At 35.5% G+C, this 16,883-nt stretch overlaps 1 protein-coding gene and 1 pseudogene across 6 annotated transcripts in view; one reads left to right on the forward strand and one right to left on the reverse strand.

Moving 5' to 3' along the window:
• Positions 1-16,883, forward strand: part of PUM2 (pumilio RNA binding family member 2) — an 89,056-nt gene that overhangs the window by 47,011 nt on the left and 25,162 nt on the right. For 3 of the 6 annotated variants that reach the window (XM_024552492.3, XM_024552491.3, XM_045189617.3), the window contains 4 exons: positions 260-389; positions 10,394-10,537; positions 10,651-10,944; positions 15,449-15,685. In XM_024552492.3, coding sequence (XP_024408260.1) covers positions 260-389; positions 10,394-10,537; positions 10,651-10,944; positions 15,449-15,685 — 805 coding nt within the window. The remainder of the gene's footprint in view (positions 1-259; positions 390-10,393; positions 10,538-10,650; positions 10,945-15,448; positions 15,686-16,883) is intronic. The other 3 variants (XM_071221578.1, XM_024552495.3, XM_024552494.3) reach the window with 1 other exon arrangement.
• LOC128781133 (charged multivesicular body protein 2b pseudogene) lies at positions 4,875-8,459 on the reverse strand (annotated as a pseudogene).

Raw genomic sequence — 16,883 nt, forward strand, 5'->3', positions numbered from 1 at the left:
AGCATAAATACTAGAAATGATTTTTCTGAAAGACCTAAAACTTCCATGTTGCTTAATAGTTTGTTCTAGTTGTCAAGACTCATCGATTGTGTTTTGATGTTATTTTGTATTATTTCATGCTAAATCAACATTTCATTGCATGTTAAATTTATGTTCAAAGAGTATTCAAAGGCTATTTGTGATATATACATAGTTGTCTGAGATAAATTTATCTGTTATTTTATAATTTCATTTTAAGGAAATCATTTGTCCTTTATAGGTTCTTCGTGCTGGAACCGGTCAGCGCCCTCTTACTCCCAGTCAGGGCCAGCAAGGGCAACAAGCAGAGTCACTTGCAGCAGCAAATCCAACTTTGGCTTTTGGTCAGGGTCTTGCTACTGGCATGCCAGGTATACAGTTGGTTAATTGTGGAAATTTGAGTAGATTTAAAATATTAAATGTAGACTGCCACACTGCAGAGTGAAAAATGAAAAAACTCAAGAAAAATTTTCTTAAAATCTTGCCTACCTTGCGGTAAATTATTTAGAATTCAGATAGCAAGAGTTGAAATTAATACTGTTTATGAGACTTAATGACAAGGATAGAAAATATGTATTAGAGTTTTCAACAGCCATTTTTTCTCTCTTTATGGCATAAACTATAGCATCTTCCCAGATGAACGTAGCCCAGAATTTTCAATGAAGTTCTTCAAAGACCAACTGGTTAGAGTTGGCATGTGAGATAAAAACATATGCCATTTCTGCTTTATAAGACTGGCTATTTAGTTAGTTAATATTGAGAAGTTTGCATTTAACATTTTCAGTCTTGTTTAGCACATTTATAATATTTTAAACTATTGATATTTATAACCTAATAGCAGCAATTTCTAATGAAAGCGTGATGTAGAGAAAAATACTTAAATTTCTGCCCACTATACAACTTTAGAAAGTGCCACTGAAAATACACTTTTTTGTTAAGGAGGTTTTTATAGCTCTAGATACAAAATTACTACCTGAATAATAATGGAAGGAGGAAGGTGTTTTTGAGCCACTAAAGCAGCACTTGTTATGTTTTTAAAGTGAGATTTAAAGACTACATTTGAATATCTGTAAGTAAATACATCACTTTCTATTCTACTTCTTCATTCACTCCCCTCCTGAAGACTCATTTTCTTTTAAGTATCCTATTTTTTTACTTTTAGTGTATGAGTAGTACTCCTACAACTATATAGATTACCTATTAATGAAAGGTAAGTTTCAGTTTCCATTTAAGTGTAATGTAAATTTTGTATTTGGGTCATTTAGGAAATGTGCTTAATGTATTGGGAAAAACCCTGACTCACATGATTGAGGGTTTCTTTTACATGTAAAGTGCTGCTCAGTACCTCTGTGTTGTTTTGAGGATTTCTATGACAATTGCATTCACTCTGTTCTCTCTGAAATTCTAAGGTCTGGCTTTATCCTCTTGTCTAGGTCACTGGACAGAGAGAAGGTGTTAATACTGCTTTCCCCACAGTACAAATGATAATAGAATGGGGGCGTTCTCTTTCTTTTCTTTTTTTAGGTACATACACTTGTTTCACAGAAGCTACTATCCTGGAACTATTGTGGATTAGATACCTTGGTAAAATCAGCCCTTTGAGAAATAGACTGTAAACTGAAGTTGCAGGCACATGGAGAGACATGGAGACAGAGTTAAAAAGAACTGAGCTAGGAGTTTATGAAAGCCACTGCTAAGACTACCTGGGTTTCTCTTGGGGTTTTGCTATAGGTAGAAAGGAGAGAAGAGTTATGGCGTACAACAGTCCTGCTTAATTGATTCTAAGTAGGACCTTGACTGAAGAGAGTGCTTCTAGCCTGTGTGTATTTTCTACTGCCTGTAACTATTGCTAAGCTTTTTAGGCTCTTGGTGCTGGATTCATTTCTTATAAATACCCTTGCTCCATTTCTTCATATTCAGAGCACTTTCTTTTTTCTATATACCTATGTATTTTTTATTTTTATTTTGGAGAGGGGGTGAGAAGGAGAAAGAAGTGGAAAGAAACATCAGTGTGTGGCTGCCTCTTGCATGCCCCCTACTGGGGACCTGGCACGCAACCCAGGCAGCCCAGTGCCCTGACTGGGAACCAAACCCGGCAACCCTTCAGTTCACAGGCTGGCACTCAGTCCACTGAGCCACACCAGCTAGGGCCGCATTTTTTTATTTACTAAAAACATCAAGGTTTTTTTGCTGTTTTATCAACTTTGTTCTTCTCAAAATTTATTTTTATATCTACTTCTATGAGAGGGCTCTTTATTGCTTTTTTGTTTTGTTTTGTTCAACAGCAAACTCTATGTTGGCAACCCTAAAAGAAAGCCACCTTTTATACTATATTTGTCTAAAAAGAATTGACTATATCTTTAGAGTGGTGATAAAATTAAAAACAGGTACAATTTTAGGGGAAAAAATGTTATTTTACTTAACCTTCTGAACCATAATATTTAGTCCCTTTACAAGTATAAATATAAAATTTATTCTCATTAAAGGAGCCTTACTGGGGTTAGTATTTCCAAGTGCCCAAGTTACTTGTTGACTCTTCACATGATTCCCTCACTCTAAAACTTTTCTCTAGCGTCGTCTTTACTCTGCCCAGGACTATGATGAAATAATTCTCACTTTCTTATTCAAATTGTAATATGGACATAAAACTTAATGTGCTAATAAAAAGAGCTATCTTGAGAAAATTAAGGGCTTTTTTTTTTGGTTTCAGTTAACTTTTATACTTTTTATCCTTCTTTAGCTCTCATCTACTAGATCCCTGGCCCTTGTACTATATTGATTATAGACTTTTAATCCTTCTGCATGATCCTGTGTGCCATCTGTTGTTCTTTTTCCTTCTGCCATCTCCTTCCCTACAACCACTGTGCTAATTAATCTGCCTGTTCATGCTAAAAAGCTTTCTCTGTTTCTGTTGTGGTCCCCTCTTGGACCACAAGTCATCAAAATTTACATTCTACCCCACACTTCTTTTAAGCCTTGCCTCCATGATTCTTGTACACTGTGGTAACTCAGTGATGATCGCAAAGTATGAACTCTCTTCTATCCTTATTTTTCTCAATTCTTTGCTGTATTTTACCATAATGACTATGTCAAACTCTGCAACTCATCTCTGCTGTCACTTGTATGATATTTTACTCTCCTGCCTTACCCACCTGTCTCATTGCTTTTTACCAGTGAATCTCCAGGTAAATGTTAGAATTAATACGTTTTTGGTAAGGTTATTAGATATAAAAAATCGATTTAAAAATCTTTGGTTAACCAACAGCATAATGTTTAAAAATGAAAGATTTTAAAGATAGTTACTTACAGCAGTAGCAAATACCTAGGAATAAATAACAAAGTGTGCACAATTTCTGTGGGAACCAGCTTTGTCTGGACATTACAGGACACCTAAATGAACTGATACCATTGGACAACTCAGTATTTTGAACATGTCAGTTCTCTCCATATTAACTTGTATTTTCAGTGCATTCCCAGTCAAAACTTCTGGCAGCTAGTATTTTGACAGCTCATACTAAAATTTAATAAAAATGCAAAGCGTTGAAATTAGCCAACACACTCTTAAAGAAAAAATAAGTAGGACTTGCTCTGTTCTGATTTACTTTAGAGTAAGATTTACTCTAAAACTGCAGTTAAATTATTACATGGAGACACAGACAGGCCAATGCAACAAAATAAAGCCCCCAAAAGAGAAATCCCAAAAGAAATGGATAGATACCATTATAATTAACAACAAAGAAAATAGTACAATAAGTACAATAGTACTATTGGTTTTATCAATAAGATGAAACACAGTTGACTCCACAATTCAGAGTTTAGAGGCCTGACCACCTTCCCAGTCAGAAATTCGTGTGTACCTGAGGTGAGCCCTCCAGCACACACGGATTCCCACCCACTTACTGGTTGGTTGGTTGGTTGGTAGGTAAAAAGAATGAAATTGAACCCCTGCTCTAACTTGTGTTCAATAATCAGTGCCATTTGGATTTTAGACCTATATGTCTAAAGTGAAGAATGGCCTCTTCGAGATATTGAAAGATAATATAGGAAATTTTGTTAAAGGAAATAATAAATTTGACCCTATTACCTCAGAAGTCCCTGTAAAGGGAATTGAAGTTAAGGCTAAGAATAGAGCAAAATACTTGCAATACAGTTCAGGGTGGGGGGACTGGATGAAAGATGGTGAAGGAATGAACCAAAGAACATTTATGTATGACCCATGGACCAGACAGTCATATGGGGATTGATTTAGGGAGGACAGAGGGTGGGACTGGGTGGAAATGGGGAAGAGGAGAGAAAGTGGGAATGACTGTCATAGCATAATAAATTTAAGAAAAAAGGAACAGTGAAAGACTTGGTCACCTTATACATAAAGAGTTATAAATTGGTCCTGACTGGTATGGTCCAGTGGGTTGGCCCTGTCCCACAAACTGAAAGGTCTCAGGTTCAATTCCAGGTCAGGGCATGTGCCTGGGGTATAGGGGAGGCAACCGATGGATGTTTCTATCCCTCTTGTTTCCATCCCTTCCACTTTTTCTAAAAATGAATTTAAAATTTTTTTTTAAAGAATTATAAATTGATAAGCAAAGTTAGCCCAATAGGAAAATGGGTGAGTTGAATAGGCCTTTCCTGAGAAAATCAAAATGCTTAAGTAGCATATGAACAGATGCTTGGCCTCCTTATTAAAGGGAAAGAAAATCAAAACCACAGTTCTGCATGTATTCCAGGTTGGGCAGTTTTTTAAAAATAAAAGCATAAGAGCTATAAATCTTTATTGGAATTTTTTAAACAAATTTTAAAAACAGAAGCCCCCACATATAAACAAGAAAGTAAATAAAGTTAGTTGGCATTACTGTGTACATCCAAGAATCAACACAAGTTCTGGATTAGCAATCCAAAATCCAGTAAAACCTTTTGATCCATCAATGTTCAGGGTAACTGTATTTAATACTACTAATAATGGAACTTTATCTTTGAACATTATAAAATGGATTAAAGATTATAAACTACCAAGCCATATGCCATATGTATACTAGTTCTAAGGTATATTTATATTGTCAGTGTTTGTCCAAAATATCCATCATCCCAAATTAACCAGGTTACACCTATGTCACCTCCTCTAGGGTTTTTATATTACAGCATCATTTTTTCAAAATTAACCTAATTCTAAATTCTCTCTCTATAACCTGCTATTTCATTTTTTTAACTTTTTTAAAAAGATTTTATTTATTTATTTTTAGAGAGAGAAGAAAGGAGGGAGAAAGAGAGGGAGGCAACTGTATCAATGTGCATGCCCCCCAGTGTGGGACCTGGCCTGCAACCCTGGCATGTGCCCTGACTGGGAATCAAACCAGGGACCCCTTGGTTCTCAGGCTGGCACTCAAGCCACTGAGCCACACCAGCCAGGGCCATTTTTTTTACTTTTTATACTTATATTAAATACCAAAGTGATTTTACCTTTAAAAATAAATACTGCTGAGACATTAACACACATTTAGGCAGTGATTTCTGACAAAGTTGTAGTTTATTTACCAAGAAAAAAGGCGCTAATAATTTATTTAACATTTAGCTAGAGTATTGTCATAGTAGTGTTCTTAATTGAGAATGATGGTTTCAATTTAGAGGATTCAGTATTCATATTAATATACTTCAAAATTAAACAGAAATTATAATTCACATGGGACAAATCTTATTTCTTCATTTCTTGGAAGAAAGACCAAAATATATATCATTTTAGTACTATAAAATGTAATTAATTCATTGTCTGTTTTTGCTAATATATTCAATTCACATTTAAAAGCTTACCAGAAGAGACCTCAATTTTAATTTAAAATGTAATTTTTTTTCTTTCAGTTAAAATAATTTAAAGATGTGTACAGTAAAGCCCTGGCTAGGTAGCTGAGTTGGTTAGAGCATCATCCTGAGATACCAAGGTTCAGGGTTGATTCCTCATCAGGGCACTTAAAAGGAGCAACCAATGAATGCATAAATAAGTCGAACAACAAATCGATGTTTCCATCTCTCTCTCAAAGAAAAAAAATGTGCACGGTATGTTTGTGCTGTTTAAGACAGCTGCCAAGCACGTTTTGAAAGGTAATAAACTTACCAACTACAGTGTTCTGTCGAGTTGGGGGGGAGCAAAGAAAAGCTCATGACAGTCTTGTTTAAGACATGTTTAAATAGCACTCTTCATTTTGATCATCTAAAAATAATTGGCAACAAAATCACCTATGGTCATAATACATATTCCTTACAAAGGAAAAGCTACAGGTCCAGAATTAATGATCTACTTTTAATGTTTTTACAAGACTCTTTAGGTTGGTGCCTAGTGGTGTTTATAATAAGATTTTTGTATTTGGTGTGAAAGGATTTAGAACATAAACTACACTAAGTAATGAGTAATTACTCTGGGCCATGCAAAAATGTCATCAACTTTTTTACACATCATCTACTTCTAAATAGTTCTCATTAAAATCTGATGCAGACACTGGCCTGCAGTGTCTGTGTTGTTGTGGCTGAGATGAGACAAATTCACATGGACAACCGAGTCCTGTGGAGGAAAAGGGACAGCACAGCCACTCTCTCAAGGGGAGAGCACCCCGACCCATTTCTTTTCTAGGCACATTACATTTAGGATGGTCCTCATCTGCTATGCACAGGTTCGCTTTAGGTGGTTACCTTTTACAGAAAACAAGGGAGAGGATTTCACTAAATACATCAAAAAAGAAGGATATTTGCAAATGTAAAGGGAAAAGTGGTTGAACTGGTCTTTGGCAGGTTTAGCTTAGATTTTAGGAAGTTACTTTAAAGATATGCAGTAAACATTTGCTGCCTAAATCCAGGGTGAGGGAGTTTTAGCAAAAAGCAAGTCTCAAAGCAGCCTAGGTATAATGCAGGCCTGATTCGCCATGGGAGAACCTATCTGTGGGCATGGGTCCTGTGTGCTGGACCTCACTTTCCACTGGCCTTTCTGAGTGGGAGCTGGGCCCACACCACGCAGAACAGTCTCCTATAAAAATCCAAACTGATCCCATTTGCATCGTTTTTATTCTTTGGCAAGAGATTCAAAATAGCCATGGGTTAGGAAACACCTGTTCACTCATGATCTTCATTTTTTTGCGAAAAAATGTGTTTTGTAAAAGGAATTGGCAATATGCCTGTCTTATAATTAAAACTAAATAATTATAATATGCAAAGTATTAAGGCTTTTTCCACTAATCTGTTCCTAAAGCTTTGAGTTGTAGGTCAGTTGGTTTATTGGAGATTGTAGTCTTTGAAGTAGAGTCAGGTGGTAAGCTTCGAGCAGCTGACTGAGCTTTGGCCATATTTCCAGAGATTTCAGTACCAGTTTCATCAAGAACTTGATTCACAGTATCTTGGCTTTCTTCATCATCAGAGCTATCAAAGATGTCATTAAGTACGTCATCGGTCATTTCCTCAGTCATTTCCATTCTCATGCTTTCCTTCTGGAAGTTCTGCATTGTTTGTAATGTCTTTTGTGAATTCATCTTGTTAACTGCCCGCGTTGTCTTTACTGTAGTAGACATTGTGCCAGTCATCTTTGTCTGGGAATTCATCACGTTTGTTTGTGTGGACATTGTAGTGACTTTTGAACTTAGAGCAAAAGTTCTTCTTTTTCTTTTTCCATAGTTGTATAAGCCATTTGTCTAGAACTCTGCAAGCTTACTACCAACTGTAGCCAATTTTCTTAATTTCTAATTCCAGCTGTTTGTCTTGTTCCTCTAAGGCTGATTCATCTCTGCTTACAGCCCTCTGTGTACCTCGCTCATAATTCTTGATTCTGTTCCTTTATTACGTCATTCACGGTTTTCTTCTTAAAGAGGGACACATTGGTCAGGGACATGCCCAGGCGGCCCAGTCCAGTGCACGAATAGGAAGGATAGGCCCTTAGGGTGTTTGGGCTGGGTAAGTAAAATCTTGGAGCAGTGGGAACTCTTAATACCAAGGCAGTAAGAGTGTAAATTTGCACAACCACTTTGGAAGTAGCTTGGCATTATTTACCAAAGTTAAAGAATATATGTGTGCTCTGCGACTCATAATGCCAACTGCTGTAGATATGTATGTTAGATTAGAGAAGTAAGTACACATAACGCTCCAGGATACGCGTACAGAAACGTAGTAGTACTGTTGACAGCGGGCAGCAGTGTAAACGCTGAATGAATTGATGCACTTTGGTGTCCATCCAGTGAAGTGCTATACAATAATGGAAATGGAAACCTTCGTAACCACTTGGATGAATCATACAAAAATGTTTAAATAATGTAAACCAAGTGATAATTACAGAAAGTAAAATAGTATGTTGCTCTATGGGAAAGAGAAGATTGTGGTAGAGCCTGGGACATAGGAATGGTGGGTTACTGGGCAATTTCTGTTTCTTGACTTGAATGGTGATTACACATTTTGTGTTACAGTCAGTACTGTACTTTTTGACTTTTATTTCACAATAACAAATTTCTAAAAGTATTGTGTTCTGCTAATAAAGTACATTTTCTGCTTAAGAAAACAATTATTCTCAATACCCCCCTTTTTTTCTAGCTCCCCTCTGTTCCTTTTTATAGCAAACTCCTCAAAAGCATTGTCTATACTTTTTTGTGGTTCTTCCATTCCCTTCTTTACTAAACTTGACAGGTTGGCTTCAGTCTCTCACCAAAATGACTTCCAGGTTGCTAACTCCATTGCTCAATTTTCAACTCTTAATGGCTTTTAGCAGCATTTGACATTGTTGGTCACTCAGTCTTCCTTGAAATTCTTTTTTATTTGACCACACTGTTTAAATTTTTTTCTTATTGGCTATTCTTCCCAAGTCTCTTCCCTGGTTCCTCCTATCTCCAACCTCTATTAAGAGTACCCTCAATTCATACACCCCTTTTTTATTTTCTTGGTGATTTCATCTTGACTTACAGCTTTAAATATTACCTTTATGTTGACACATCCAGATTTATAACTCCAGCCTATACCTCTCTCCTACACTTGAGAGTTGTATTTCCTACTTGACCTCTCCATTTGGCTAATAATCTCAGATTTATCACTCCATAAGGGGTTCATTCGTTGAGGAAAGGCCTTGGACGCTCTGCATTCCCTCCTAGATTTTTGCCTTGTGCACCTCTTCTTTTTGGCTGGTCCTCCTAATTTATATTTATTACAATGATTATAACTATAATTGTAAAACAGTCAATTACTGTATTTAATTACAAACAACCTTTGCGTATGAAAGTCTTAGTGGTTTTAGTTTTAAATTTGAAAGTGTCAGAGGTTGGCAGTGCCTTTTCTCATGTGTTTGTCAGTCTATTGAGCCTGAGTTCTTCTTACTATATAGGCAACCTTTCTCTGAGTTCTGGGAGAGAACTAAGCCCTGTTGACCTGAAGAATCCACTGTATGTAGTTAACTTCTCTCCTGTGCATCTACAGTGGTACTGGTTATGTATCATCCTTGGGAAAATTGGCAAAATAGTCATTTTCTGTTCTGTGGTTCAGATGAGGAATCCCCATTGAGAAAGGCTGCTAAGAGGTAAACATCACTCTCCTCTAGCTCAGAATAATGCACATTATCACCTGCCTTGTGTTAAGGGTTATGAAAATATTAATGCCCACCCTGGCCAGTGTGGCTCAGTGGATTGCATGCCGGCCTGCAAACCGGAGGGTTTTCAGTGTGATTCCCAATCGGCACACGTCCAGGTTGCAGGCCAGGTCCCTGGTTGGGAGCCTGTGAGAAGCAACTGATCCATGTTTCTCTCCTTCTTTTTCCTCCCTTCTCCTCTCTCTAATACATTTTTTAAAAAATACCAAAAATACTGATGCTTGCATGATTTTTATTTGAATTCTAACTCGAGATCCTTTACAAATAGATTGTTATATTATGATTTTAAGGTATCTGTTTATGTCATGATTAAGTTTTTAAAGGGATGCTTACAAATGAAACTCTAAGGGAATACCGGTAATGAGGCACTTGGTTTAGAACTTAACTAAATTGTGTAATAAACATTCCTTTATAGTGTTCTACCTCACTTCCCTTAGTCTTTTTATCCATCCCCCTCTCAAAACTGACTGAATAGGGATGTTTTTATCAGCCCTAAATAGCCTGTAATTTCTATGTCAAGGAAAATACCTTGTCATTTTGCAGTCCATATGTGAAAGGCATCTTTGATAAAATTTACCTATGCTCTGTAATGTTTTTATAAATTTAGTAATATCTTCTCAAATGTGTTTGCTTTTCATATGGCAACTAAGGGTTTTATATTAATAGGATACAATGCTGTGTTTTCTGGTTGGTAAAAACACAAATGCAGGGATAAATAAACATGCATGTTTTCTACAATGCATGTTTTCATTAGTAAACATTTATTTTTATATTACCTAGGCTATCAAGTACTAGCTCCAACTGCCTATTATGATCAGACTGGTGCCTTAGTGGTTGGCCCTGGAGCAAGAACTGGCCTTGGAGCTCCAGTTCGATTAATGGCTCCAACACCCGTTTTAATTAGTTCAGCTGCAGCACAAGCTGGTAAGTGTAACTATTATTTTCAGGGATATTATTTTTCTGGTGCTGTTTGAGATATTTTAAAAACAATCATTTTTCTGGGTAGTTTTAAGAAGTACCTGAAATTTGTTTTGCAGCAGCGGCAGCGGCAGCAGGAGGAACTGCAAATAGTCTTTCAGGCAGCACAAATGGTCTGTTTCGGCCAATTGGCACTCAGCCACCACAGCAGCAGCAGCAACAGCAGCAGCAGCCAAGCACTAATCTACAGTCTAATTCATTTTACGGGAGCACTTCTTTGACTAATAGCTCCCAGAGCAGTTCTTTATTTTCCCATGGACCTGGCCAACCTGGAAGTACATCTCTTGGCTTTGGAAGCAGTAGCTCTTTGGGTGCTGCTATAGGCTCAGCCCTCAGTGGATTTGGTTCATCAGGTAAGTTTCTTTTTAAGATGAGCGTACTCTTAAATGGATATGAGGTATATGTATGTTTTTAATATTAAAGTAAGCAATAATAAATAGCTTGTAGTGTAGAAAGGACAGGATTAAAATGCTGGTTTATTGGTTTTTATAGAAGAAAAACTACTTCCTGCAAACATCTATGAATGTTTAACTCATTTCAAGCAGCCCATCCTTTTCTCAAGTATAATACATTTTTCCCCTGACTATAAGAATTATATTATTGTCATTTTTGTTTTAATAAGGTTTGTTTGGAGCAATTATTTTATGCTAATTACTTTCTTATTCTGTACATAATGTTTGAGGAAGTAAATACTCTTGCCATCTTAAATTTCTGGTGTTTTAAAATAGTAACTGTCTTTGTGTGCTTACCAGATGATTTATTCTCACGAAATGCTACCAATTCTTATGATTTTCTTTATTTTGTATAATACATAAAAATATAATGAAATGTTCTAAACAGAAACCCCTAAGAAACTACCAGTATGCTTATCTTTTTCTTAGATTAAATAATTTAGCCTTTATCATTAACAATTTATTTTAAAATGATGCTTTTCCCATGTCCTACTTTTATATATAATACTTGACAAATCCAAATGTTAAATAGCTTCATAAAATAAATAGTTCACCCCCACAAATTGATGTTGTCACTAAGGAAGAACTACATGAAATGAGAAGATGCCTGCTGTCATCCTCTCAGGTTTCCAGGATGTCCAGGGAGCAGCAGGGGAAAGGGCTTATCCTCCTTCTGTGGTGCAGTTGGCAGTTTTTTCTTCATGAGGGGCAGGGCTACGTATTTGGACCTCCTGAGATTTTCTGTTCCTCTCATATTCTAAAATCTCTAGTAATGCTTCTCACCTATTTTTCCACCACATTAAGTAATAGTCTTCTCGTGTGTGGAAAATTGCAAAACTAACATGCGTCAGTCATTATTAATGTGCTTACCAGTTTTCTAAGTAAATGTATTCTAAATTTTTGATATTTATAAGAGAAGTGGTCTTGAAGAGCTATAAACTTTCAGATGCAAAATGCCTGTTTTGTTACAATGAAATTCAGTAGGGAATTATCATACTTGCCTAACAACACTACCTAAAGAGCGAGCACAACTTAGGTAAAATCTAGTGAACATGAAGACCATTCACTGTTCTAATTGTTCTACTTGAGTTTTTTCATTCTTTTTGGAGTTTAGTATTTTTATCTCCAGTTCAAGCCCTCTAATAATATTAAAGGGTGTTTTTTTTTGGTTTTTTGGGGGGGTTTTTTTGTTTTTTTTTTTTTGCTTTTAACAATTGACAAGTATTTTCCCCAAATAATCCTAAATATGCTGAAGAAAATCAAAGAACATCTGACTTTAAACAAAAACAAAACACTTTACAGCAATAACTAGTTTCTAAACTGTAGATTATAGACTCTAAATAATCCAGGGAAAATAGAGATAGATGAGCTTTGATAAACCTCATGTACCCTTTTCTAATAAAATATGTTATTGATGATCTGGCATAGATTTGTAGGTCCCCTTACCCTATTCTTCCAAACTCCCATTTATCTCTTAGTTTTGAAGAGCTTTTCTCCTGCATTCAGGTATTGGTTGGCATGAACACTCTGTTCCATACAAATGTCCCCTATAGATTCCTCTTTCCCAAAAACTTACCTTCGTCATGCCTCTTTTATAGGCATTGCTTATTCAGTTCTGATTGTCAGTCTGGGGTACCTCTGTTTCATCTTGCTTCAGAGGGTATTAATGATTGCCACCCCAAATGCCAGTAAATGGTCTTATTACTTCTCCCTCTTCTTGGGCATTTTGTAAGAATTCATTCAAGTGCTATGATATGTACTCAGAGAACAAACCAACCATTGCTGTTTAATATTATGGCAGTTCCATGCCTGTATGAAAACTAAGTATATTGCTGCGGTTACGTGCACATTTACACACACAGTAACGTATACACAGTCATTCTCTTCCCTGTATGATGAAATTATTAATGCTTAACAGTGTTAAATACCCTCATTTATAAGAATAGTTGGCTAGGAAGCTTAACCATTGTAATACAGTGATTAAATCATCCTATGATACCCATTATTTAGAAAGTGCTATTACAATTCAAGTTTGTAAGTTAACATTTTATACATAGTTGATAAATGACTAGTGACTCCATTGTCTGTCCAGCTTGAGATATTTTAGATAGTCTTTGTTTCATATTTCATAGTCATGCTGTTGCAGATAATTTAGGCATATAGTAAAACTTAGGGAGCCTATTTGTTTATGTTTAAAGCTATTTCTGAATTACTTTTAAATGTTTGGTTTGGCTTTTCCTTTTTGGAGGAAAATAATAATCACATGTGTCAAAACCATGGTTTATTTGATTATTTGCCAGGGGAATGATAGTACTACTGCCCTCATTAGAGAGCTGTTGTCTTTGTCAGTTAAATTGTTTGAGATAAATAGGACTTTAAAATGTAGCTATGTCTTACAAAAATCACTTTGACAGTGTCCTTTTAAATTAGCATAGTTAATGTAGCATACATTGACAGTTTTGCCAAAACTAATTCATGAAGAACTATTTACTACATTAGTTGTTATGTTTGTTTTTTGCTATTAAAATGCATATAGTTTGCTAGTATTTCCCTATTATAATGCTATCTTAAGATGTGAAATTTTCAATAAAACACATTATCAGTCTTTCAGAAACTACACTGGCAGATATAAAAGGTGGAATATTCTTACAATATTTTGCCTAATATAGCAGTGGGAGCCTGGTGTTTTTCCTTTATAGAATTCTGAATTGGGCAAGAACCAGTGTAATTTAAAGTTTCTTACCTGTATTGTAAGCCTAACTTGGTCTTCCTATCTTGTGCTCTGCTTAATTTTTCTCTTTAATCTATACCCTTATGACCTACTTATAATTGACTTGAGGTTAGAAAACCAAGTTTGAATAGAAACTTTAAAATTCTCTTGAAACAAATTACCATATTGGTCCGAATATAGAGCGTGTCCTTAAAAAACTTGACAGGTTAATAAAAGCAGTATGAATTTCCCTTAGATGAAAAAGGCATTTGGTTTAAAAAGAATGGTATTTAGAAATAAGAAAGCATACTTGAAAATATCAGTAAGTGAGACAAGAATTAGGTGTTTTGGACAGCCCCTTCAAACACTTGATAAAGAATCTGATTATCCAGATATATGTTAACAGCCAAATCTTGGGTTGTTTCTGAGCATTGCATGCATAGCTACATGGGAATGTGATTCTCTTTGTTTATGATTTTGCTGAGCAAAAAAGGAAAAAAGGACTAGAAGGCTAATAGTCAAATTTGGAATTAAGTAAAAAGAATTCTGTATGTTAAACAGTAAGGGACGTAGTATAAAATAATTACCATGTTTTACCATGTATAATGCATACTTTTTTGCCCAAATTTTTTAGGGAAAAATAAGGATACACATTATACATGAGTGCTGCTAATTCCATATCTATATAAATGTTTTTAATTCTTGTATTTAAGTTTACTCATTAAAAGTGTTAACTCTAGAAAGTGGTAATATCTGTATGCAAACTAATACCCTGGAATACAACAATTGGTTTGTTTCTAAATATAAATAAATAAGTAATGGAAGTAAAACGAAAGATTTTTTTTCCCTGAAAGTTTCAGCCAAAAATGTGGGTGCACACTCTACACAGGAGTGCAGCAGTCACAGCACAGTGTGCGTTGCCTAAGGGGGGAAAGGCCGATCAGTCTTCATCTGAGTAAGGGGCTAACCAGGCCAGTAATAAAGTCTTAGGAGTGGAAGATTCTGAGGGGTAAGTGGAAGTATATTTTTGGTGTGCTAACAGTAATGAGAGTATTTTCTAAAAGAAAGTGTAGTTTTTTCATAAGTATTTTGTAATTCAGTTGTCAAAGGATACGGAGAATGTGTAGTGTAAAAGTACTGAGGAATAAGCTGTCATCTGTATTTCACAACTGACTAATATTCGGGCCAATATGGACTTAAAGTACTATGGTTTGAACACAGCATAGAAGCCAAATTAAATGTGAATGGTGAGGGAAAATATTAATATTCTGTTTGTCAATATAATCTTTTCTTGGCATTGAGTTGAAGTCTAAGAACTGGCTCCAGAGATTAGAACACTACCAAAGTTTAACCTTAATGAAATGTACTCTCTAGCATATCATAAAGCAGACAACTTAAGATTCCAGCGTTTAGAAATCATACCAGGGTATTAAAGCACAGTAATCATGTGTCAGTGGTAAATATGTGTGAAATAATGACTGCTATGTTAAATATTTGGTTCCTTTATTGGGGTGCATTTATACCCTTTTATGATTAACAAGTTAGTATATATAGTTATCACAGTAATTATCTTTTCCATAATGTTTCTAAAAATAATTATTGTGATCACTTCTGTTATTTCCCAGCAAGAGTTGGGGATAGGTTTTATTCAGTTAACACTGTATGTAATTAGGGTTTTTTTTATTTCTTCTTCAGTTGGCAGTTCTGCAAGTAGTAGTGCCACAAGGAGAGAGTCTCTATCTACTAGCTCTGACTTGTACAAAAGATCTAGTAGCAGCCTAGCACCCATAGGGCAACCATTTTACAATAGTCTGGGATTTTCCTCCTCTCCAAGTCCAATAGGCATGCCTCTGCCAAGCCAAACTCCAGGACATTCACTTACGCCACCGCCATCACTTTCATCACATGGATCCTCATCCAGTTTGCATTTAGGTAAAAAAAAAAACCCAAAACCCTTTTTATTTGTATGTATACATGTAAGTGTGTTTGTGTGTGTGTTTATAATATATGTAAAATATTTAATGTTGGATAAAACATGCCAAAATGCTTTTGCTTTTAGATACTAGCCTTTTGAAAAAGTTCTTTTGTCATGAAAATCTGAAGTGAGGGTCTAATGTACAGTAAGGTAAAGACCCCTATTGTATCTTGTTTCTTTTATGAAATACAGTGGTGTGTTTTTTCTTGTCTGTGCTTTTGATTTGTGTGTGTTTTAAATCATCTGAAAAGTCAACTATTTATACATGATAGTGAAAAAGAATTTTCACTATCAAAATATTTGCACACTAAAATAAAAACATGAGTCACATAGTTCTCACTTTAAATAGTTTATTTAGTAAGATGGTTTTTGCTTTGGCCTTTGAATGCCTGGCCATTTTACCAAGGGATTATATCAGGGTATAAGAAATTAATATGTTTGTAAGTTAAAGAATCTTAAGGGTATGGTCCATATATTTCTTTTACTTTTAAATATGTTGTTAGCTTAAGCAAAAAATGGTTTAGGCTTGTTGTATCCTTGATGTTGGAGAGTTTAGAACTTTTGTTTGTATCTGTGTATTAAAATTGCCCCTACCCTAAGGTTACTGAATTAGTGGTTTACATTTTTCCCTCTCTGGGAAGTATTTATTAATGGAGTTAACAGTATATTTTGAAGGGTTTTTGGATATCAGGGGCTTTGTGTGAATCCTTGTATTCTCTAAAAAGTATTTCATTAAAATTAGATTTTGGATTTTTGTAATCCTAGTTACCTCAACTGAAAGTGGGAGATTCTGTTGCTGATTTTTAAGGTCTTGGAAAGATTTGAATTATCTTCCAATTTAAAAAGTAATGTTGTCATTGTAAGCAGATATGTTTGACCCCCCCCCCCACACACACACAAGCATATAGCTATTTTTTCCTGAAGCCTGTTAACACAGTAAGTGTCCGTGTAACAAAAGTATCTTTTGTAGTAATCATCATTTAGAATTATGTCATTGCAAAGTGGGCCAGATTCCTTTTTTAAACACTGGTCCTTTACCCCAAATTCTGGGCTTTTGCTCTTTTGGGAATAGTGAAAATAAATAAATAAATACACACACACACACACACACACAATGAATTTACCAGGTGGGGTCCTGTAATCTGCTTTGCAGCA

Source organism: Desmodus rotundus, chromosome 5 (genome assembly GCF_022682495.2).
Source record: "Desmodus rotundus isolate HL8 chromosome 5, HLdesRot8A.1, whole genome shotgun sequence".
In the NCBI taxonomy this organism is placed as follows: Eukaryota; Metazoa; Chordata; class Mammalia; order Chiroptera; family Phyllostomidae; genus Desmodus; species Desmodus rotundus.